The sequence below is a fragment of the Chiloscyllium punctatum genome, chromosome 11, assembly GCF_047496795.1.
Source record: "Chiloscyllium punctatum isolate Juve2018m chromosome 11, sChiPun1.3, whole genome shotgun sequence".
NCBI lineage: Eukaryota > Metazoa > Chordata > Chondrichthyes > Orectolobiformes > Hemiscylliidae > Chiloscyllium > Chiloscyllium punctatum.
In genome coordinates this window covers 44,971,926-44,995,699 of record NC_092749.1, presented here as the reverse complement: position 1 = coordinate 44,995,699, position 23,774 = coordinate 44,971,926, and the positions used below count along the sequence as shown (strand labels likewise).

Sequence of the window (23,774 nt, the reverse complement as noted above, 5' to 3'; positions counted from 1 at the left end):
AGTGATGGTAACATCATTAAATGGGGTGGTGGTCAGATTGCCTGGCATTTTTGTGGCTTAAATATTACTTGCCACTTGTCACACCAAGCCTGGGTATTGTTCAGATCTTGTTGCATTTGAACATGGATTGTTTCAGTATCTGACGAGTCGCAAATGGTGAAAAACATTATGCAATCATCAGCAAACATCCTCATTTCTGACCTTATGATCGAGGGAAAATCATTGATGAAACAACTGAAGATGGTTGGCCCTAATACATTACGGGAAAAAGTGAGGACTGCAGATGCTGGAGATCAGCATTGAAAGTGTGTTGCTGGGAAAGCGCAGCATCCGAGGAGCAGGAGAATTGACGTTTCGGGCATAAGGAACGTTGAAGGACACTACAACACTAGGACACTAAAACTGTTTAATTGACTTCATGCAGAACTATTAATAGCAATGAACCTATACTGGATTTAAAAACAACTCCCAGAATTAAAAAGATGATATGCTAATATAAGATGCACACGAGTGTGTTGCTTAAAAAATAACATTTATTTTTTCTTTAGTACTCAAGCATAGTATTATGCCAAAATTACTATGAATATTTACATTGTCCCAACTCTTCATAATTTTAATAGATCCTCATCTGTACCTTTTAGAAGATAAATAACAACTAAATTAAAAAGTAGGTTTCTTCTCTCAATATATATACATTACGTTGATTTGTTTTACTGCAAGTCAGGAGAGTTCAACAGTTATATTGATAGAGAAAACCTTTTTGTTTGTCTGACTTGAAGGAGTTTGCTATCTTCTTAAGTTGATTTTCAGAAAGTGGGCAGTGTTCATTTGACACAGCCACAGATTAGGTGGGGGGAGCTGGTAGATACAAATCAAAATTCTAACTGATCCTGTATATTTCCCACCTGGTGAATTACATTAACATTATCCATTGCTGTCAATTTTTGTGATAACTGATTCATCCAATTTTTTGATAATTTTGTTTAAAGTTCCAAATTTTATATTTGCAATATCACTTGTTACTAAAGGTAATTTGTTAATCATATTTACCCCACATGATTCAAGCATAAAATACAACAAACCAGATCACTTTATTTCTATGAAACCTTGATCTAAGCCCAGATTTTGCAGTTAATGAGGAAGTCACACTGTTCAGCTAACTCAAAGAAAGCAATCCACCATGATCTACAACCTACCCCTTGGTCAAGGTAAGTGTGAATATGATGCCAAGTGAAGTGAACCTGTAACAGTATTGTCATCAAGCAAGGTAAGTAGTCAATCAAATTTAAGTGCTGTCATCAGAAAGTTAAAAAGCCAATCAAATTAAAGTAATGTTACAGACAACAAACCAAAAGTAAAATACAATGATTATCATTGATGTGATGATGCTGCTCCTTTAAGTTGGTTATAGTCTCCTAGTTTTTTGTTTCAGAAGGTTGTAAAAATACTGTTTCCAAAGAGTTTGGCCTTGGATGGGTTTTAGGACCAATTTGATGATAGTCAACAGATACTGCCTCATGGAAAAGGTTTTCAAGTTTGAAAAAAAAACACTTGTACAATGAAAGGGGAGTGGCCACTTCTCCCAGCTCAGCTTTCCTCTGGTTTGGTTTGGTCTGGATATCACGGAAAGCAGTCAGGTAGCTGTGAAGTTGCTGAGCCCAAAGAAGCAGGTCCATGCTGAACCTCTCTCTCTGACTTCTCTCCTGTAAGACTTTATGTTTGATTTTACCCTTTGTGCCGAGCGGTGTTTATGGGGACTGTTGCAAGTATTTGGAACAGCATCATTAAATTGGGATAATCTGTAGGTTTTTCAAATAGGTTAAGTTATTCGGTATTCTGTTCTCTTTTCTTTGTGTTTCATTTGGAAATCTTATAAATAAATTCAGTTTTGTTTCAAACTAAATGGTTTGACAAGCTGCATCACTCCTGAAAGTCTCTGCATTACACCTGCTTAAAATAACCAGCCAAGTTAAGGTCTGGGCTACTTGCTTGAAATGTTTTGAGGGGGTCTGGCCTGGTCTATAAAATACATGTTAAAAAGATGTTTTTACAGATGTTTTGTTTTCTATCTTAACCCCTTGTGTATGTTCCAATACTTTATTATGCTTTCTATAATATTTAATTAAATTTTAAACTACATGTTTTCTATTATGTGGAACATTTTATCATTATGGCAAAATGTGACATTCCTTAAATGTAAAATCAATATTTTCGGAGCCAGAGACATTTTCAGCAGGAATTTAGTATATCATCAAATGAAAGTTACACCTTATTCCACCAGATGCATCCTTTCAAACATTTTGCAGGAAGATTGAAAACATAAAAAGGCAAGTCGTCTTCAATTCCGTGATCTCTAATTAATTGAAGTCTGTGATGCTTCAACAGCACATCCTATGAAAAATCATAATTTCACTGCCAGTAACTTCTGGATTTTTGTGTTTAACTGTGCTTGTGCTGACTCCAGAAATTACTGAGATTATCAGAAAAATAATTGTGGTGAACATGATAATGTTGCCATCATAATGACTGTAAAATTGAATCCAATACTTAAGTACAAAATCTGCATCTAAACCTGAGACATTTCTGATTCTGAATTTTCAAAGCATGAAATAAGATTGGATTGGATAGTGAAGAAGGTGTTTGGTGTGCTTTCCTTTATTGGACATACAATTGAGTACAGGAGTTGAGAGGTCATGTTGTTATGTTGCGGCTGTACAGGACATTGGTTAGGCTGCTGTTGGAATATTGCGTGCAATTCAGTCTCCTTCCTATTGGATGGATGTTGTGAAATTTGAAAGGGTTCAGAAAAGATTTACAAGGATGTTGCTAGGGTTGGAGGATTTGAGCTATTGGGATAGGCTGTTTTCCCTGGAGTGTCGGAGGCTGAGGGGTGACCTGTCAAAGGTTTATAAAATCATGAAGGGCATGGATAGGATAAATAGACAAGATCTTTTCCCTGGGGTGGAGGAGTCCAGAAAACTAGAGGACATAAGTTTAGGGTGACAGGGGAAAAATTTAAAAGGGACCTAAGGGGTACCTTTTTCACGCAGAGTGTGATGTGTGTATGGAATGAGCTGCCACAGGAAGTGGTGGAGGCTGGTACAATTACAACATTTAAAAGGCATCTGGATGAGTATATGAAGAGGAAGGGTTTAGAGGGATATGGGCCAAGTGCTGGCAAATGGGACTAGACTAGGTTAGGATATCTAGTCGGCATGGATGAGTTGGACCCAAGTTGTTTCCATGTTGTATATATCTATGACTGTAACTGTCAAACATCACCCACAATGAGCAGTACATTATTCAAATAGTATTGATTATATGTGTAACAGCATTAATTATTCCTATTTTGTTTGAACAACTATTAAAGTGTTAAATTATTTGTTGAGTAATAATTAGGGAATAAATGTCAACTATCTTTATCATATATTCATTAAAACCCCGATCAAAGTATTGAATTGTTTGGTAAAGCAGATATCAGAATTCGGTAGCTCTTTTGTTTTTAATTTCACAATACCTCACATCTCATATAAAACACTTCCAGTATCCACATACAGTAATGACAGATAGAATGTTATACCTATTCTGAATGATCTTTACCATAGCCCTGTTCCATATAAGGAGAGATGGTTAGTTCCAGCAGTATAATTTATCCTGATCACAGAAAATAACATTAGATAAAAGTCTCTTAAAGCCAGCACAAATGGTGGACAGCTTCACTGCTGGCAAGTTTCTTTCACATGAAAGAGACAAGAGCCACTAATAGCAATCCTGTACTGCAACTCACCTCGGATTATATAAACCTGCCCACCTATCAAGTGTTTTAGACAACAGAACAGTCCATCTGACAACAGGGGGTGGAAAGCAGTAAAAGAAATAATGGCCAGATGTCAATAGTTGGGTGAGAAAGGGTCATAGGTCAAAAGTTAAAACGAGGAACACTGTTTATTACAGTGGTAAAAGTACAAGAGCTTTAACAGGTTAGTAACAAGAAAAGGCTCAATAGAGAGGATTATTAGGTCTCTGATGCAATAACTCAATTTCTCATTATTATGCCACAAAAGTGCACATTTACAATCCTTTTAAAAAACTAATCACTTTGCAATTTCAGCATATTACTATTCCTTCCCTCTTCATGAACAAGAAAATCAAAGGTCCTTGTTTCCCTTGTACTGCATAGTGACATTGCATTGCCCACTTTATTGACCACTGTGTCTGGAATTTATTAAGTTTGTCACAAAATCAACTAAATTTGTGAATTGCAATACAACAAAATATAACATGCAAGCAAAATCTTATCTGTAAAAAGGTAAGGTAGGACTTCAAATGCCACTTGAAGTAGGTTAACAAGTCCTTTTAAGAGATATACATTTTCAGAATGAATTTCTTGCCAAGTGTAGTTTGTTTATAGTCAAAGTAATTGTGCAACAACTACAAATCTCACAAGCAGTAAGAAAATATTACTAATTTTTGTTTCTTTTTCACCTCTGGTCATGAAATATAAACTGTTAAAAAAAAACAACCAATCCAACAAAATAGATTTCAAGAAAAGTTATTTAAAACGCATGACTAATAAAACTGTTGCAGTAACAGATTTTGATCGAATTTAAGTCAAATGTGCAATTGTAGAGAAATGTTACATAATTAGCAAGAACATTGTTGCACTTCCACTATTTTAAATGTGATAATTGATTTTAAAAATTACCTAAAGTCTAGTGCACGTAACTGTAGAATTACAAATTCTTGCAGTTTTTCATCTGAGTACCATGTGAAATCAATGTTATTGTGAAAGGCAAACAGTTTCAAAACTTCTGTTGATTTACCAAAACTCTATTATTTTTAAATTTGTTTGATATTTCTGGAATTGTTGCAGAAAAATCCAATCACATACAAAAGAAATGGCAATTTATAGATACAAAAACCATTTTTATATGATCAGAGCAAAGATTAATGAAAAATCAACAGATGTAATAATACAGATCAAATACCAAGTCACCGAAATGGTATTGCTCAGCGACTCAAAGCACATTTTGCGATTAATGTTTCGGTCATATGGAAATTGGGTGTTTTAATAAGCTTAAAAATAACACTGTGATCAAGATTCTAGCCCTAACTTTGTAATCAATCACAGTGAACAATGCTATTGTAGCCTCAGGATTGTGCGCCTGATTTTTCAAGTTCAAGCCAAACATGCACTTTATTGATTTGGGCACCCATCATTTTTATTAGCTCCAATTTACCAGTGCAAATAATTACCAGCAAACCTTCATGAAGCTTTGGTAAAAATAATGGTAAAATGGTTCAGTGGTTAGCACTGCTGCCTCAGATCACCAGGGACCCACAGTCGATTCCAGTTCGTCTGCGTGGGTTTCCTCCGGGCGCTCCAGTTTCCTCCCACAATCCAAAGATTTGCAGGTTAGGTGAATTGGCTATGCCAAATTGCTGACAGTGTTCTGGGAAGTGTAGGTTAGGTACATTAGTCAGGGGTAACTGTAGAAATAGTAGGGGACTGGGTCTGGATGGGTTGCTCTTCAGAGGGTCGGTGTGGAGTTGTTGGGCCGAAGGGCATGTTTCCACACTGTAGGGATACAATGAATGTTTAAGAATGACTAGGTTTCACTGTGGCAACAGCCATAGTATTTGAGTGCTTGAAAAATATTTGCACAAAAAGGAAAACAATTTTGTTTTCCATTTAATGCAAAGCTATTGAAAAACAAAAACAAGTGATTGTGTTTGGAATTTAAAATTTCATAATATATTTTATAATTTGATAGAAAATGCTTGCAGTATGTTTTGAGTGGAAGTGTTTAGGTCACATGTTTAAATGTAAGATTGAAAAGCATGTGAAGGATCCAAAAATGCTATGTAGGTTGATCATAAGAACAATTGCATTTGAAGGCTTATGCAACTAAATAAAATTGTACAAAGTTAATTTAGTTTTAATAATTATGCAACAGAATTGAAAGAAAAATAGTAATTTAGTATAAACAGTCTTAATTGAAATTCTCCAGAACTGTTTAATAATGTGGGTTATGAAAGTGATGAAAATACACAACTTTTAGGCAAACTACTCTGACCGGGGATCGGGAGGAAGGGGGGGGGGGGGGGGGGGGGTCGGGGGGGAGTACGGAAATTGTGCTGAATTATACAATATTAGTACAAGGTTCAGATGTGACCTCATAGAAGTCTATAAAATAATGACAGACATAGATAGAGTTAATAGTATTTGTCTTTTCCCTAGGATGGGGGATTTCAAGACTAGTGGGCACATTTTTAAGGTGAGAGGAGAGGGATTTTAAAAGGGGCAAATCTTTTACACGAAGAGTGGCTTGCACATGGAATGAACTTCCTGATGAAGTGGTGGGTGTGGATGCAATTACAATGTTTGAAAGACATTTGGATAAGCACATGAATAGGAAAGGTTTGGAGAGATAATGGTCAGGAGCAGGCAGGACTAGTTTAGTTTGGGATTATGCTGCCTGAACTGCTGTGCTCTTCCAGCACCACTAATCCAGAATCTGGTTTCCAGCATCTGCAGTCATTGTTTTTAACCTAGTTTGGGATTATGTTCAGCATGGACTGGTTGAACTGAAGAGTCTATTCCCCTGCTGTATGACTGTATGACCCTATTGAACTGTAAACTGCTTGGTATGCTATTGAAAGAAATGTAAGTTTGGACCATAAATTATATTTTTCCAAGATTTGCCTTTAATTTTACTTTGTTTATTTGGTCATAATGTTCAACTTTATCAAAGTATAACTACAGGTAATGTTTGTAGTATGAATAAGGACTACAAAGTCTGTTTGACACACAAGATTAGAATTTATTGTTGGAATCAATAGTGGATGATCTATTTTTATTTTGTTTTTATATGTTTAAATATGTTTTATTTTGTTCATTCATCAGATGTTAGTTTTGTTGGCTGGGACAGCATTTATGGCCCATTTCTGTTGCCTTTGAGAAGGCCAAGGTATGCTGCTCCCTTTCCTTTTCTTTAAAAAGACCCAAAATGCCCATGGGAAGGAATTTCAGGATTTTGACCCAGAAACACTGAAGATATGGCAATGCATTTCTAAGTCAGGATGGTTTGCAGCTAGGAGGGGAACTTGCAGGTGGAGGTGTTCCCATGCATCTGTCGCCCTTGTCCTTCCAGCTTGCAGCTGTCATACATTTGGAAGTGTTGTCTCAGGAGTCTTGGTGAATTTCCATGGTGCATTTTGTACATGGTACACATTGAAGCTACTGAACATCAGTGGTGGAGGGAGTGAATGTTTGTAGAATATGCTGTTGTGTCCTAGATGATGTTAAGCTTCTGGTGTTGTTGGCGCTGCACCCAACCAGGCAAGTGGGCAATATTCAATCACACTTCCAATTTGTACCTTATAGATGGTAGATAGGATCTGGGGAATCGAAGGGTGAGCTACTCGCTATAAGATTCCTAGCCTCTAACCTGCTGTTATAGCCACAGGATTTATATGATTAGTCCAGTTTAATTTCTGGTCAATGATAACTCACAGAATATAGATAGTAAGAGATTCCATGATGGTAATGTTATTGAATGTCAAGGGATGATGGTTAGATACTCTAATATTGGAGATGATCATTGTGGCGTGAATGTTACTTGCCACTTGTCAGCCCAAACCTAAATACTGTCCAGGTCTAGCTGCTTTTGGACACTGCTTCAATCATGAAGAGTCATAAATGGTGCTGAACATTGTGCAATTATTAGTGAATGTACCCACTTCTGACCTTAAGGTGGAGGGGAGATAATTGATAAAGCAGCTGAAGGTAGTTTGGCCCAGAACACACACTGAGGAATTCCAGTACAGCATCCTGGAACTAAAATGACTGACCTTCGCCAACCACTACTATCTTCCTTTCTGTCAGGTATGACTCCAACCAGTGGAGATTTTCCTGATTCTCAAGTTTGCTTAAGCTCCTTGAAGCTGTGTCTGGTCAAATGTAGGTATGATCTTAAGAGAAATCACCCTCATCTAACCTCTGGAATTAATGTCCATGTTTGAACCAAGGCTGTCAAAGCTGGGTGCACTGGCAGAATCCAAACTGACCATCAGTAAGCAGGTCATTGCTAAGCAAGTGCTGCTTGATCACACTGTTGATGGCACATTCCATTGTTTTACTGATGATTCAGAGTAGACTTATGGGGTGGTATATGGTTGGGTTGAATTTATTCTGGTTTTTGTGAACATGATATATCTGGGCAATTTTACACATTTCTGAGTAGATACTTATGTTGTAATTGTACTGGAAAATCTTCACTAGGGGCATGGGAAGTTCTGGACCATACAACTACAGCATTATTGCTGCAATGCTGTCAGGAACAAAAATGCCGCTGCTCAGGATTCCGCTCATGGTGAGCAGCACATCAACCGAACACCAACTGTGGAATTCACTGCACATATGGACTGTGGAGGCCCAGGCAGTCAAAAAGGAAATTAAGAGAGAATGCTGGTTGGGCCCCATAGCCTTTGCAATATCCAGTGGCTCTAGCTCCTTCTGGATACTACATGGAGTAAATTAAATAGTTGAAGACTGGCATCTATAATGCTAGGGAACTCTGAAGGAGGCCAAGATGGATCATCTACTTGGTACTTCTAGATGAAGATTGTTGCAAGTGCTTCAGACTTATCTTTTGAATTAATTTGTTGGACTCCTTCAACATTGAAGAGGGGGATATTTCTGGAACCTCCTCCTTCAGTAAGTTGTTTAATTGTCCATCATTCATGAGTGGATGTGGCTGGACTGCAGAGTGTAGATATGGTCTATTGGTTGTGAAATTGCTTAGTACTGAGTATCACTTGCAGCATGCTGTTTGGTGTGCAAGAAATCTGTTTTGTAGCTTCACCAGGTGGCTACCTCATTCTTAGGTATGCCTGCTGTTGCTCCTGGTATGCCCTCTTTCACTCTCCATTGAATCAGGGTTGATACTCTGGCTTGATGTTAATTATGAAATGCAAGGTATGCCAGGTCATAAAGTTGCAGATTATGTTTGAGTAGAATCATGCTGCTGCTGATGACCCACACTGCTTCAAGGGTGCCTAGTCTTGAGTTGCTAGATATGTTTGAAGTTGATCCCATTTAGCATGATTGACTCCTACTGATACTATCATGGACAGACATACCTGTTGCAGGCAAATGGGTAAGGATATGGTCAAGTATGGTTTTGCCTCAACATCTTCTACAGATGCAGTATAGTAACTAGGTCAGTTGTGATGCTGCCGTCACTCTTGCTGATGGACATTAAAGTTCTCCTCCCAGAATACAATCTGCACCCTTAAGTATTCTCAGTGCTTTCTCCAAGTGGTATTCAACATGGAGGGTTACTGGTTTATCAGCCAAAGGAGGCAGTACGCAGTAATCAACAGGAGTCCCTTGCCCATGATTGAGCTAATGCCATCAGACTTCATGGAGTTTACACTTAATACTAGGACTCTGAGGGCAACTCTCTCCTGGTAATACACCACTGTGCCACCACATCTGTCCAACTGGTGGGTCAGGTGATATCTAGGGATGGTGATGGTGCCGTCCATGACATTATGCATGCAGTATGATGTGTGTTACGTCTATTGTACATTCTTTTAATAGAACATAGGTCATTTAAAGTTAGGTAACATCAGTGGTAGTTTCTAGTCTATAAAGGATATTTTTCACAAGCCTGAATGTTAGAGCCCAGAGTTTTTGGCAGCCAGATTGTTGTTTCTGCAGTGTTAATAGGAGTTGTATGTCAAGACCCTGTGGACACCCCAACTTGGCAGACTCTGAGGGAGTAGCTCAGGAAATTGAAGATTCTGATGGGCAATTCTCTACACCTGGAACCCTCTGAAAGAATCCAGTTGCACTGGAGAATTTGGAGAATTCCATTGCAGCTAATGGTTACACAGGAAAAATTAGAAAATTTAAAACTTAGTCAAGTCCTTGAGTAACTATTAAACTGAAACCATAATCCACCACACATACCCCAACTGCACCTCACCCTGACTCCTTATACTTACCCACAATTTATGGACCTGACACCTTCCCATTCCTCCTAGGACCTGACTCCATCCTCTGAAACCACCTCCTCCCCACTCCACTGGGACACAGCAACCCTCCTGATAGGTGGGACTCAACATCACCCCTCCCCAGGACCTAACACTATGGTGAACCTCTCAAAACTGATGCTGCATCTGTAGACCTCTCCCAGTGCTACACCCAACACTCACGCCCAGATCTGACAGCTCTCCCTACTTCTCCCCATCCATCCCCACCAGAACCTGATACTGCACACTCCCCTGCTGCTGGAACTCATAGCTCCCCACTTCCCTGCTGCTGCACTCGACAACCCTTCTCCTCTCTGTCACATTAAGGACCCAGCAGCCTCTACTTTACAGGACATGACATTCCCCATTCCTACTGAATCTAATACCACTTCCACCCACCCTGAACACTTAATCACAACTTCACACCTTGCACCTTACCTACCTGGCAGCCTAATCTACAAGGACACAGTTCGATTTAAGGTTACTCTACATTTCTGCAGGAGCCCTGATTGGAATCAACTATTCAGAACACACAGCCCTTTCTTCACATAAAAGAAGTTGGGTGGAATAGCAACCTGGTTATCATTGTCATTCTGCAGAAAATCCAGTTCTAATTTACAAATGGATTTTGCATTAAGATCTTCACAAGCACAAAGTGTCATTATAAATCCAGTAGCAACCTAAAGATGATTTGTATGTATATACAAATGTAATTGAGTATTTAACTTTTTACTTTATTAGCTAAATTAAATATAGGAATATATCTCCACTTTAGATAGATCTGCAAACAGGTCAGATACAAGACAATTTGTTACAGATATATTCCTTCCACTCAGCCCCCATATTGTACCTTCAGCGCAAATACATAAGAGCATCCACTATTGGACCATTCTAATGGACTAAAAATACCAATTAGTGATGTGTCACTAATGGTGTGTGTCAGTGATTTGCATTTAACTGCAAATCATATTAAGCAAATTGTTTATTTTAGGATTACTAACATGCAGCATAAAGCAGGAATTTTCATCCCATCAGTCTAAATTGTAAACTTAAGTCTTAAAAGCAAAAGAGGGCCGTTTTAAAAAAAAGACAGTTAATAAATTCATTCTATGCCAGGCACATTTATATGAATCAAATATAATTCAACAAGTAATCTGAAACTTATTTTAATATTTTATGGGTCTGACTATGGTGAAGTTCAAAAATGACTCAAACAACTACTCATTAGTTAGAATGTGGAACAAAATATTATCCTGAAATTGACATTTTCAAAAAGTGATGAAGTGGTTTCTCCCTTTCACAAATACTTTTTGTATGCAGTTCTGGCACTGGTAAAAAATTGAAATAATTTAAAAATTATTACAGATAATAAAAGCAATTGATGAGAACGCCAAATAATATTTAATCGATACATAGATCCAAATTGTTTCTGGGTACAAATGAGAAGGTCTGACCACTGACTTTATTCCTGTGCATGTTTTCTAAGGTTTACTAAATTGGCATTATTGTAGATGAAAAAGTCAGGATTCCTCTACAGCAACACCCAATTTCCAAAGAACATTATATATTTCTTTCTAATTAATAACAGAGATGAAATATCTTCATTTGTTGACCAACTAAGCACGCACAGTATTACAATGAGTTTCTTTTAGATTTAAATGTATATATTTTTAGTCTACACAAGACTCATTCATTGTTTTTCGATCCTTGTCAAGCCTTGTACTCACTAGGTGGTCTGTTCACTGCCAAGTTTTTGAAGTGGCTTCCTTTTATGACTTCTACTGACAGTCTGCCAGTGGTGGCATTATATAGCAGGCCAACTAGGATTTCTGGTGTCGAGCCATGTGCCAGAGACTGGCAGGAAGAAGTGCTTTCACTGCAGGACATCTCAGACATGCTCATCTGGGAGTCACAGCCCTAGGAGCAAAGTATGAAAATATTATTATTTAATCTATATGCACCAAGCATACACACTGAAATATTCATTGTTTCACATTACTAACTAACCAGAATTCAACTCTTCCCATAGATAATTTCTGAAAAATATATTTTTTTTACAAGACCTGGGCCTATCTTCCTCATTAGATGCTGACTAAAATTATTGTGTCTGCATCATTTTCTGCTTGTCTTTTATTAGATTTTTTATATTTCTGTCAGCGATCTCAAATTTATAAAAATGTTACAAACTGAAGCAAGAGGAATTCTGGCAAACAAGAACAATTAATGTTTATGTCCAGACACATATACCTATCCCTTCCCTTGTCCGCCTTTTGCAGAGGCCGTTCCCTCTGGGATGCCATGGTCCAGTCTTCCTTCATTTCCAACACCAACCCCACAGCCACATGGCACCTTCCCCTGCAACTGCTGAAGGTGTAACACCTGCCCATTTGCCTCCTCCCTCCTTAGTATTCAAGGGCCCAAACATACCTTCCAGGTGAAGCAGCACTTTACTTGCACTTCTCACAATCCAGTCTACTGCATTCGCTGCTCACATTGTGATCTCCTCTACACTGAGGAAGCAAAGCATAGACTGGGTGACCACTTCACAGAACTTCTACGTTCTACCCTTAAAAAAGACCCCAAGCTTCCAATGCCTGCTACTTTAACACACCACCCGGTTCCCTGGCCAACATCTCTGTCTAAGGCTTGCTGCAGTGTTTCGGCGAAGTTCAGCATAAGCTGGAAGTAAAAAACATCTCATTTTCTACTTGGGGATCCTGCAGCCCTCTGGATTCAATATCGAGTTCAATAATTTTAGGGCCTGAACTCCACCATGTCCCAGTCCCCTACCACACACACCAAGCTTTGTTATCACGAAGTCTGCCATTACATACTACCCATTGTTAGCCACTAACAGTCTCCATTAACAGCTATTCACCCTCCCAGCCAGATTGTTATGGACTCCTTTGTCTTTCCAGCTTTTCTTCTCTCTCTTTGGGCTCTATGCCTACCTAACATTTACTCCTAATCCCCTCCCCCACCTTATCTGCTGCAGAGAAACCAACCAAATATATTACCATCAGTTCTGAGAAAAGGTCACCACACCAGAAACGTTAACTTTGATTTCTCTTCACAGATGCAGCTAGACCTGCTGAGCTTTTCTAGCTACTTCTGTTTTTGTTTCTGATTTACATCATCCATAGTTCTTTCAATTTTATAGCATTTATGTCTGTTTTTTTTTCTGCTCATCTTTAATTACTATTTTCCTTCTAAATAACAATGTACAAGATTCAACAGGTTTTTTTGATGCAATAAAATTGGCATCAAAAAACAATTATACAATATGTATATTTTTCAGAGTAACTCATACAAATGCAATGTAATTCTGTTAACTGGTTCAGGAAATATAAACCCGTACTATGGTTATTAAAAGCATAGGTAAACTCTTCCTTTGTTGTTGAGATGAATATTGTGCAATGCATCAACAACACTGATGGAATTTTGATTTTTCATCTCCAGTAAAACAAGTGATCTTGCACTGTAATAAAATGTCATTGTTGTCATGGTATACTTACATTACACAATAATTGTGCTAAAAACAATTTATATGATGTGAACGTAGCATATATAAACAGGTAGTTTTATAGATACAAATCAGCATGAGCTGATTACACAGCATTTGTCTTTCAGTAACAAGACGTGCCTCACCTAATGATTTCTGAAGCTATGGCTGCTAAAATGCTTTTTAAGACATTCCTGGAATCTAGGAGGTAACAATTTTGCTATGTTGCATGAAATATTGGTCACTGGTAAAATAACTCACAGCAAATTAAATGTGACCTGTATCTCTTAACAGATTCTGCAGATTAGAAGCATCTTCATCATAATATAATCTAAAACAGAAGAGGAAAAGCTATAGTTCTTTCATACCAAATTACATTAAAAAATGTGTATCCTTTACTTTAGGCCTTTTCATTTTGAAACTAAATAGAATAAAACTAATAATTATAATGGCTACAATAGTGGCATGGATGTCTTTGCCACACAATGGGATCGCATTGGTTTTGAGTGAGAAAATGTAAAGCGCAGGATACTGATTAAGCCACTCATCTTCCAGGAAGATCTATGGATTTGAATCAATATCACCAAACATCAAAATTTTCCCTAATATTCTTTCAGAAAATAATATTTTGAGTCAATGAGAAATTAATTTTGCAAGACATAGAAATTCATGTGTGATTTTCACTCCATTTAGGTCAAAGACATCAGCAAAAGTTATTCTGATTCACATTAACCTTGCAGGGAATACATCAGAACAGAACATCAATTGGTAGTAGGCAAAGATAAGCTAGGCATTTGGCAAACCAATTGTCCAAAACTCAACTCAGTTTGACATTAAAGATAGAAACATAGTTTTTAGGAGCAGGAGTAAGCATTTGGCACTTCAGGCCTGCTTCACTATTTAATAAAATCATGGATGATTGGATTATTAGCATATTTTTCAAACCTTAGATAAATTATTCAAGCCAAAGCCAGTGTGTGCTGTATAGTCTGGACTTTCATATCATTTATTGTATGTCCGTTGAGTGATGCTGGATATGAATTTCACATTCAGCAAGGCTGCAGAACAGACAACAATGCTCATCATACACAGCCAGGTTTCCCTTTCCAGTGAAATCAAAGGAAACTAAAGTCAAGTGGAATGTATGGCCAATGTGATACCATGTACTTTGTTTTCCTACAAAAAACAGAATCTCATCCTTGCTGAGCATAAATTTCACTTAAACCTTCCACAGTGAGGTGAGTGTGATCTTCTTATTCATTCATTTTACAAAAAAACCTCACAAACAGTAAGGATTCTTTTCGTCACTTATTTAAATTACATCATTCAGATGCTATACTTGTCACAATTTGGAATATTTCAATTTCTTTCAACCAATGTATTCGTTAAGTTTATGATTTTTAAAAAAAAATTATTAATTTGCAATCTGCCCTTCGTTAAATATCACCCTCTTTTGTACTTCAATCTGTACTAAAGAAAAGAGGTTCCATTTCTTAGCAGTCTGTTATTTTCTTGTTTTTGCATTTGCATAAGTTGTATGACCCTTTGATCTTTTCCTATAAATTCTGTCCAATGTATTCTCTCACACTAGCTGCCGGAGGAAGGAGCACAGCAGAGACTCTGAAGGTTTGCAGTTTGAAATAAACCTGTTGGACTATAACTTGGTGTCGTGCGATTGTTGACTTTCTTCATTTGTGCATTCATTCCATTTATGGTGTAGGATATGCTCACTTCTATAGTTGTGTTGTTCTCCTGTACAGTATCATCTATCTACCCAAAATTCTCACAAACTTGATTGAGTTTTTTAAAGAAGTAACAAAGAGGATTGATGAGGGCAGAGAGATTGACGTGATCTGTATGGACTTCAGTAAGGGGTTCAACAAGGTTCCCCATGGGAAACTGGTTAGCAAGGTTAGATCTCATGGAATACAGGGAGAACTCACCATATGAATGCAGAACTGGCTCAAAGGTAGAAGACAGAGGATGGTGGTGGAGGGTTGTTTTCAGACTGGAGGCCTGTGACCAGTGGAATGCCACAAGGATCGGTGCTGGGTCCACTACTTTATATAAATGATTTGGATCTGAGCCTAAGAGGTATAGTTAGTAAGTTTGCTGATGACACCAAAATTGGAGGTGTAGTGGACAGCGAAGAAGGTTACCTCAGACTACAAAGGGATCTTGATCAGATGGGCCAATGGGCTGAGAAGTGGCAGATGGAGTTTAATTTAGATAAATGTGAAATGCTGCATTTTGGGAAAGCAAATCATAGCAGGACTCATACACTTAATGATAAGGTCCTAGGGAGTGTTGCTGAACAAAGAGATCTTGGAGTGCAGGTTCATAAATCCTTGAAAGTGGAGTCGCAGGTAGATAGGATAGTGAAGAAGATGTTTGGTATGCTTTCCTTTATTGGTCAGAATATGGAGTACAGGAGTTGGGAAGGTCATGTTGCGGCTGTACAGGACATTGGTTAGGCCACTGTTGGAATATTGCGTGCAATTCTGGTCCCATTCCTATCAGAAAAATGTTGTGAACTTGAAAGGGTTCAGAAAAGATTTACAAGGATGTTGCCAAGGTTGGAGGATTTGAGCTGTAGGCAGAGGGTGAATAGGCTAGCACTGTTTTCCCTGGAGCGTTGGAGGCTGAGGGGTGACCTTATAGAGGTTTATAAAATCATGAGGGGCATGGATAGGATAAATAGACAAAGTCTTTTCCCTGGGGTGGGGAAGTCCAGAACTAGAGGGCATAGGTTTTGGGTGAGAGGAGAAAGATATAAAAGACACTTAAGGGGCAGCTTTTTCACTCAGAGGGTGGTACATGTATGGAATGAGCTACCAGAGGAAGTGGTGGAAGCTAGTACAATTGCAACATTTAAAAGGCATCTGGATGGGTATATGAATAGGAAAGGTTTGGAGGGATATGGGCCAGGTGCTGGCTGGTAGAACTAGATTGTGTTGGGATAGCCGGTTGGCATGGACAGGTTGGACCGAAGGGTCTGTTTCCATGCTGTAAATCTATGAATCTAAGTAAAAAAATGGTAAAGAAAAGAACAATACAGAAGTAAATGAGAAATGAGACACAGAAATTTTAGAGGACATAAGTAGCGACAGGAAACAAGGGTGTGAGAAAAATACAAGACAAAAACACAGAAGCAAGGTATTGAGATGGATGAGGAGAAAGTGAGGACTGCAGATGCTGGAGATCAGAGTAGAGAGTGTAGTGTGGGAAAAGCACAGCAGGTCAGGCAGCATCCGAGGAGCAGGAGAATCAATGTTTTGGGCATAAGCCCTTCATCAGGATTCCTCAGGAAGGGCTTATGCCCAAAACATCGATTCTCCTGCTTCTTGGATGCTGCCTGACCTGCTGTGCTTTTCCAGCATCACACTCCCAGCGACATTTGAGAAGGATGAACCCTCCTCACTCAATTATAAAGATGCCAAAAATAAGCAAAGAATAGGTAGAATATCTTTCCACTCACAACCATCATTACCAAAGGAATTATAAATATGAGCTTTCTTCAGTTGGCAGTGGCAGATATGAAAAGAATCAGTGTACACCTGTTTAGAGAATTGCAATAATGATTGATATGATGCTTGTACCTCAAGGTTTGAGTATGAAGTTATGATACATGCTTTCTTCAATCACATTAAACTGGAGAAGATATTGAACGTAAATCAGAGCCAGGAACATGTGGCATTCTCCAGGCTTTACTGTAGAAATTAAAGTTAGATTATCCAAATTTGCATATGAATTGAAATCTGTTTAGTACACTAAACAAAGTATTCTATTTTCAACAGGAGACTGTTGGAAATCAGCCATGTATGTTACAAGCCAATGTAACTTTGGAACCAGATCGAACAGGAAACTTTTATTTTGCCAGAGAAATTATGCCCACTTCCTTAAAACTTCCTTCTGAGTCAGATTTGTATCTGTCCCAACATCCTGCTGGTGCATATTTTAGCACTATCAGTGGATTCTACACTTTGTAAATCTCCCTTCAATACAATACTTTGAAAAACTGAAAATACAGGTAGAAATTGAATTGTCTCATGTCAGTCTAAAATATAAAGGATAATTTATGCAATTAAATTGATTTCCAAACATACATTTTAATTAATTATTTATTCACTTCAGCCATAAGTCATAATGTTCCATATTGAACAATATTCTAGTAGCTCAACACAAATGTCCTGCAATTAATTGACTGAGAAATTGAATGCACAGTCACATTCGTGTGATTTGGTTAGTCTGAATTGTTGAACTAGAGAGTTTTTCAGAACTTGTAAACATTTTCAAGGTCCACATTTTACTGCACTCTGTGTAGAATTTTAAGTAAGAAAGTGGGTGGCAGAGGACCTAAATTGCTGAAAATGCTGTCATGTTGGAAACTCCGCAGCATGATCCAGTCCACTTATGGTTATTACCGAGAGGGAATAAACAACTGTGGCGATGTCAGGACTAAATATACCAAGAGTCAATTAATTCTGGGCCAGACCTTCTGAGGAGTGCTAATCACAGTCTGCATTTTTACATTAAGAAATAATTCTGCATTTCTGCCAGAAGATTCTTATCAGGGCACCTTCAGAAATGCAGAGTGTACCTTACATCTGATGGGCCCCAAGAGTGAAGGATAGTCAGGAGAAGTCAAACCACACCACCTTTGCTACAATAGCACTTAAATGTCTAGCATCACAGACAGCCATTTGGACTGCTTGTATGAAAGGTAAGTACATAAGGTAAGTGTAAAGTTAGTGTACCAGGAGGGCAGGGTACCAGGCATGTGTGAACTGAACCAGGCTAGCAGTGGAGAAATAAGGGTAAGTGAGGGTTGGTGCGTCCACTAGGGATGGGCTTTGTTGGGTCCACGAAGGGTATTGGTCCCAACTGAGTGGTAGTGGTCGTGGGGTATGGGGCGGAAGTTGGGTATTGTCGTAAGGAGGCGTGGGGTATTGGGTCCAGCTGCAGGATGTTGTGGATGTTAGGTCCAGTGCCATTAGTGGAAGGATTATCACTGGCTACAAGAGCAGGTCAGAGGCTAGAAATATTGTAATAAGTCACTATCTGACTCCCCTGAATCTGTTCTCCATCTACATGGCAGAAATCAAGAGTGTAATGGAATACTCCTCATTTGCCTGAGTGAGTGCAGCTCAGCTTAGCCAGCAACTTCCAAAGTCATGACTACTACAGTCTGGAAGAGTAAAGATAGCAGATATATGGGAACAGCACCATTTGCAAGGACCTCTCCAAGCCACTCACCATCCTGACGTGGATATATATCACTGTTCCTTCAGTGTCATTGGGTCATAATGCTGGAATTCTGTCCCTAGAAGCATTGTGGGTTTACTTACAACACATGGACTGAAGGCAGCACCACCACCACCTTCTCAACAGCAACTGGGATGAGCAATAAATCCTGGCCAGTGAGGCCTACATCCCATGAATAAATAAAACAATATATAAATCGCAGATTTAAAATTAATGTTAGTTTGCATCAATTACTATTTCCAGCGCAGTTCCGCACTTCTAAACTTTGTGTGTAGTGTTATTTTCAACTTTCACTCCTGAGAGAGCTGCTTCTAATTTTTACACCATATCCAACTGAATAGAATTAATTTTTCTTCATTTACCTTATATGTCCTTCTCAATATCTTGAAAACTTAACTCAAATAACCCATTAATCTTCTAAATTTCAACAATTACAATGTACCACATAATTTTGTTTTGTAGCTCAGATTATTTTCTTTGAGTGCAAGGGTTCTTAATTTTGTTTTGAGTGCACACGATGTCCTGAGGGGGCCAACTTGTGCTCAACTTGCATGCAAGCTTTTGGGTTGCTACTTGGCAATGAAGCTTTGTAAGAACATGCGATATAATGAGAAGCCTTTGGATACTGGATTCTACACAACCAATTGCCCATACTAAAACAAGAATCATATCATGACTAGTCAAGACATGTGATCAGATAATAAGGATAACCACATTATTAATATAAAAAAATTAGAAGTCATTCAGCACTGTCAACATCAAAGGATAATGTTAGTGCACAGTGACAAAGACAACAAACTATCAAGGAGCAGAATTGGGAATTCCATGCTTACAATAGGAAAAGGCCACCTCACTATGCAACGCAGATCATCAACCGACACTCTGTTTCGCACAGTTGGAACTGAACAAGTATTCCCATTCCAAACTTGCATAATTGAACTATGGAACCATTGTAGAATTATTATTCAACAGACTAGTGCAAGCAGACCTCCCAGTCATCATTTGTCAATACTTCAAAATTACAAAGTACATTTGTTGAAATACAGTGGAAGTTGCTCACAGCCTTCAAGTTGGCAACAAATTACCAACATGAACAATGGATAAAATGTTCAAGTTCAACGCTCATATGACCACACAAGGAATCCAACAGAAATTGTCAGCATATGTCCAGAATAAAGATTGTATAAAGAACAAACCCAACTGACATTACAACACAAGGAGACAGATGCCAAATCAAAACAATACCACAACCAGGAACACTGACTATCCTTATTGTGAATTGAACATGATCTAAGATACAACACAAACACAGTATGCATGTCTAGCCTTTAGAAAACACACAACAGGCTCCCACCAAGATCATCATAATTAAAACTGGACAGATAAGCAAACCTCTGATACATTTCAGAAGTTTGTAAATTTATTGCTCAGTATTACTGATTATTCAGACACTATGAGCAGTATTATATAGGGGTTTGAGCAAGGTGGGTTATGATGAGATTTATGGCCGAATCAAGTGAGAAGTCTGGCGAGGCTTATCTCAATGTGGGAGCATCTTGCTCCATCTTTTATGTTTTTGACCAGCAGTGTGATGAGGTTCTTACTAGGCAGTGGTCTATTGCCTGTTAAATTATTATTTGTTCAAAATGTTATAAGACCAACTCATCTCATTAATATTCAGCTTTCCATCTTACAAAATGGATTCAACAAGCTCATTGCCAAGGGAAAACTGAGTGGATACCTAGAAACTTTAGCTCACTGCTATTCCAAAGTTCTTCCATAATCTATAGGGATCAAACAGCATCACAAAGAATTCAAAGTCAGCAGCTGCTCGCACCCCTCTTCCACGGACACTGGCATCTGGCATTTGCGACCCTTTGTGACTATTATGGTAGTTGTTCAATACACTTGCAGGTTGCTCATGAAGCACAGACTTAGATTGCAGGATGGACTAGTATTGGAAGGCTGCAACAGGTAAAGTTTATACAAATGGACAGGGACTTAGTTCACAGGATGGACCAAGCTGCATCTCAGGGCTGCTCACTTGCACTTTTCGTGCTCACACAATAAGTGCCTAGCAGCACGCAAGTCATACAAATTGGCAATTTAGAAGTCACCATTTCAGTCAAGAATCAAAACATTGTATTGTGCTACGTCAATCTCACAACTTGGCCATGGTCAGATGTCTAATCAGTTGGGGGGGGGGGGAGCTATGCCTCTGCCGTCCATAGTGGGGTCAATCCAGAAGCTCCATTACAGTCAGTTCAGGGCTATTCAGTTGTCGCTAAGGAGGGTGGTCCAAAGTCAGTCCATGTTGACTGTCTACAGAAACTAAGAAGAGTGGGGGGGGCGTGGACAGTGGCAAGAAGGCCACTGCCAAGGGAAGGAGACTCGCCAAGTTATTCTTCAGGACTGGAACAGCAGGCTGGGTGAAGGGGGTGACAATGGGTGGGGGTAGAAAACAGGAGCTGCAAGGCGAATATGGTAAGGCATGGATGGCGTCATTATTGCAAGGGGGTGGTGCAGGCTCATGTAGATGAATGGGTGGGGACCTGGGGAGATACAAAGGCTGTGATGTTCCCTGGGAAGGGCTATCAGAGGCAGAAACTGGTAGCCAGTGTGGCCTTTCTTCATGCTGGAAATTGGCAGTTCTCATGAGGACAAAAATAGGGAAGAGCACAGTCAGGGTGGGCAGGGTAAACGCCTTGGTCAGTGAAAAGGGGAGGCTGCAGGACCTACCAATGTGTGTGCATATAAAAGGAAAGAACATTACACACACATCCATGCATTGCATAAGGCACCAACATGAGGGATCGCTCATCCCTAGTCTTTCTAATGCATTGCTCCTCACCCTCCTTGTTTGCTGCACAACTCCCTGCCACAGACATCCCTGACCAACTCCTTCACAACAACAATTTTGGACAGAGAGACCAGGAAAGAGTAGGGGTGCTATAGGGTGAAGGCTAATGGTGTCAGCAGGATTCATTGACATTGATGTATCTTGCTTCTCTTGCTCCACATGATGCAGCAGGTTCTCACCACAGATATTGATCCATGGTACATCTTGTGTAGTCATGAATGTGTGCCTTATGCTGCAACAGTTACATTCAGGGTTACAAAGACAGACAAACAACCAGATGAAAGGTCAAAGCAGTGTAATTTATAAAAAGGTGCTAGGTAATGTACAGTGCATTGTCACTCATGCCACCAAAGTATCTTCGAGAAGTTTTCTTCTTCTTTCTCTCTCTTTCACCATGTCTTAATGCAGTCTCAGTTTCCACAGCTAACTAGGGTGAATGGAGCCTATTCGGCAGTGGAGCCCATTGGCCCTGGATGCCTGGTTGGCCAGTCCTTTGAGACACACGCCTGCATGAAACATACACGCTTAAGGCCTTCTTGCCAGATTGAAGTGGATCTTCTTGGCATGAAAGGCTGTCTGGTTAGTTACCTTGAGGTAATACTCTGTCTCCCTGTTGTCATGCCTTTGATGTTCAGTACCAATGTCTGGGGCTCTGGAACGTATGTCTGTAGGCCTCTCTAGCACACCTTGAGGGTGTTGGACCTGGCTCTCCATGGCAGTCAAAAGCTGCCATGGAGGCAGCCAGATGGTCACATGACTCACTGCACTACTACAGCTTCTGGTCAATAAAGCCCACTGCATCCCATATTCCTGTTTGCTGTTCCAATTCCTCCCTGTGCACAAGGATGAAGTCTGTGATTATAGACATTATAGGGTTCTCTCCTGCCCACGGCTGTGCAAGTGCCAGGTTTCCAGCAGTCCACCAAGTGCCAGCAGCCTGGGGAATTCTTTCCTCAGCAAGCTGCAGAACTATTGCAGCACAGTGCCCACACTGTTTAAGCCTAACATTTCCACCGAGGTATCAGAATCTGAATTGGTGGAGGCAGCATGAGACAACCTTGCTGATGCTTACTGTCAGGCCTAGGTACACACCCTCAGAGGTTAAAGGGCTGGCTACTGCAGGAGCCAGCCATTTTGCCATAGAGGTATTGGATATGCTGATAGATCTGCAAGACATAAGAGAGAGAAGGCCTGGACATTAGAAATGGTGTGCAATGAATAACAATGACAGCAGAGTTGCTGTGCGATTTCCAGCAGAATGAAGATGTACTTATTCATTAGTTGAATATCAATGTTTCAGCACCCCTGCAGGTGTGGTCGTGGTCTTCTCCTGCAAGGGATCTGGGTGGCAACCACAGACCAGGGTACTTTCAGGGCCTGGTGGCGTGGCCTCCTCTGCTGGTCTTCCAGGAAGAGGATTCCTCTCCTTCAAACCAGCCTCTTGACCAGGCCTTCCAAGTCCCTGTTGGAAAAATCAGAGTCATTTTTCCTTTCTCCAAATCTTCTAGTCCATGATCACATAGAGCTGCTTTGGAATGGCAGTGCATGTCCAGGTCCATAGTGGTCTTTTAAAGATGGAGTGCACTCAAGGGCTGCTGGTTCTTCAGTGGATATCTACTGAATGGCAAGTTGTTCAGGGAACAATGTGAGGTAAGTTGGGTCTGGAATTGGACATAATAGACACCATGGAATGTAGGTAGTTAATGAGGTGAGGAGAAAGTGAGGTGAGTTTAGTGAGATAAAAACAATGTAAGATTCAGCCCAACACTTTTTTTTTGCTGTCATGTAAATATTTTGATTATTTAAGGGCACATTTTGAGATTAAAAAGAGAGATGTTGTGATATGATGTACATATCTTTAAGTTTGTGTATCTTAAACTAAAATCAATCAGAGAGAGGATATAATATTGTAACCCCATGATGTGTTCTCAATTTAAAGCAGCAACACTCAAAATGTGATGTGCCTCATAGACTTCTACTGAATATTATGTTTATATAGGCTTATCATCTGATAAAGAGTCCCCATTATCATTTTATCAATTCTTCCCCTATGATTGGTATATTTGTGTCTAATGGAAAAAAAAGTACAGCTCTCTGCCCAGCTGG

The 23,774-nt window shown here is 39.4% G+C and overlaps 1 protein-coding gene across 2 annotated transcripts in view; it reads right to left on the bottom strand.

Moving 5' to 3' along the window:
* LOC140482947 (synaptotagmin-14-like) overlaps positions 1-23,774 on the bottom strand; it is a 237,333-nt gene that overhangs the window by 5,441 nt on the left and 208,118 nt on the right. Inside the window, exons 7-8 of one of the 2 annotated variants that reach the window (XM_072580721.1) lie at positions 11,769-11,958; positions 3,788-3,844 (exon numbers count right to left, since the gene is read on the bottom strand). In XM_072580721.1, coding sequence (XP_072436822.1) covers positions 3,788-3,844; positions 11,769-11,958 — 247 coding nt within the window. The remainder of the gene's footprint in view (positions 1-3,787; positions 3,845-11,768; positions 11,959-23,774) is intronic. The other variant, XM_072580722.1, reaches the window with a different exon arrangement.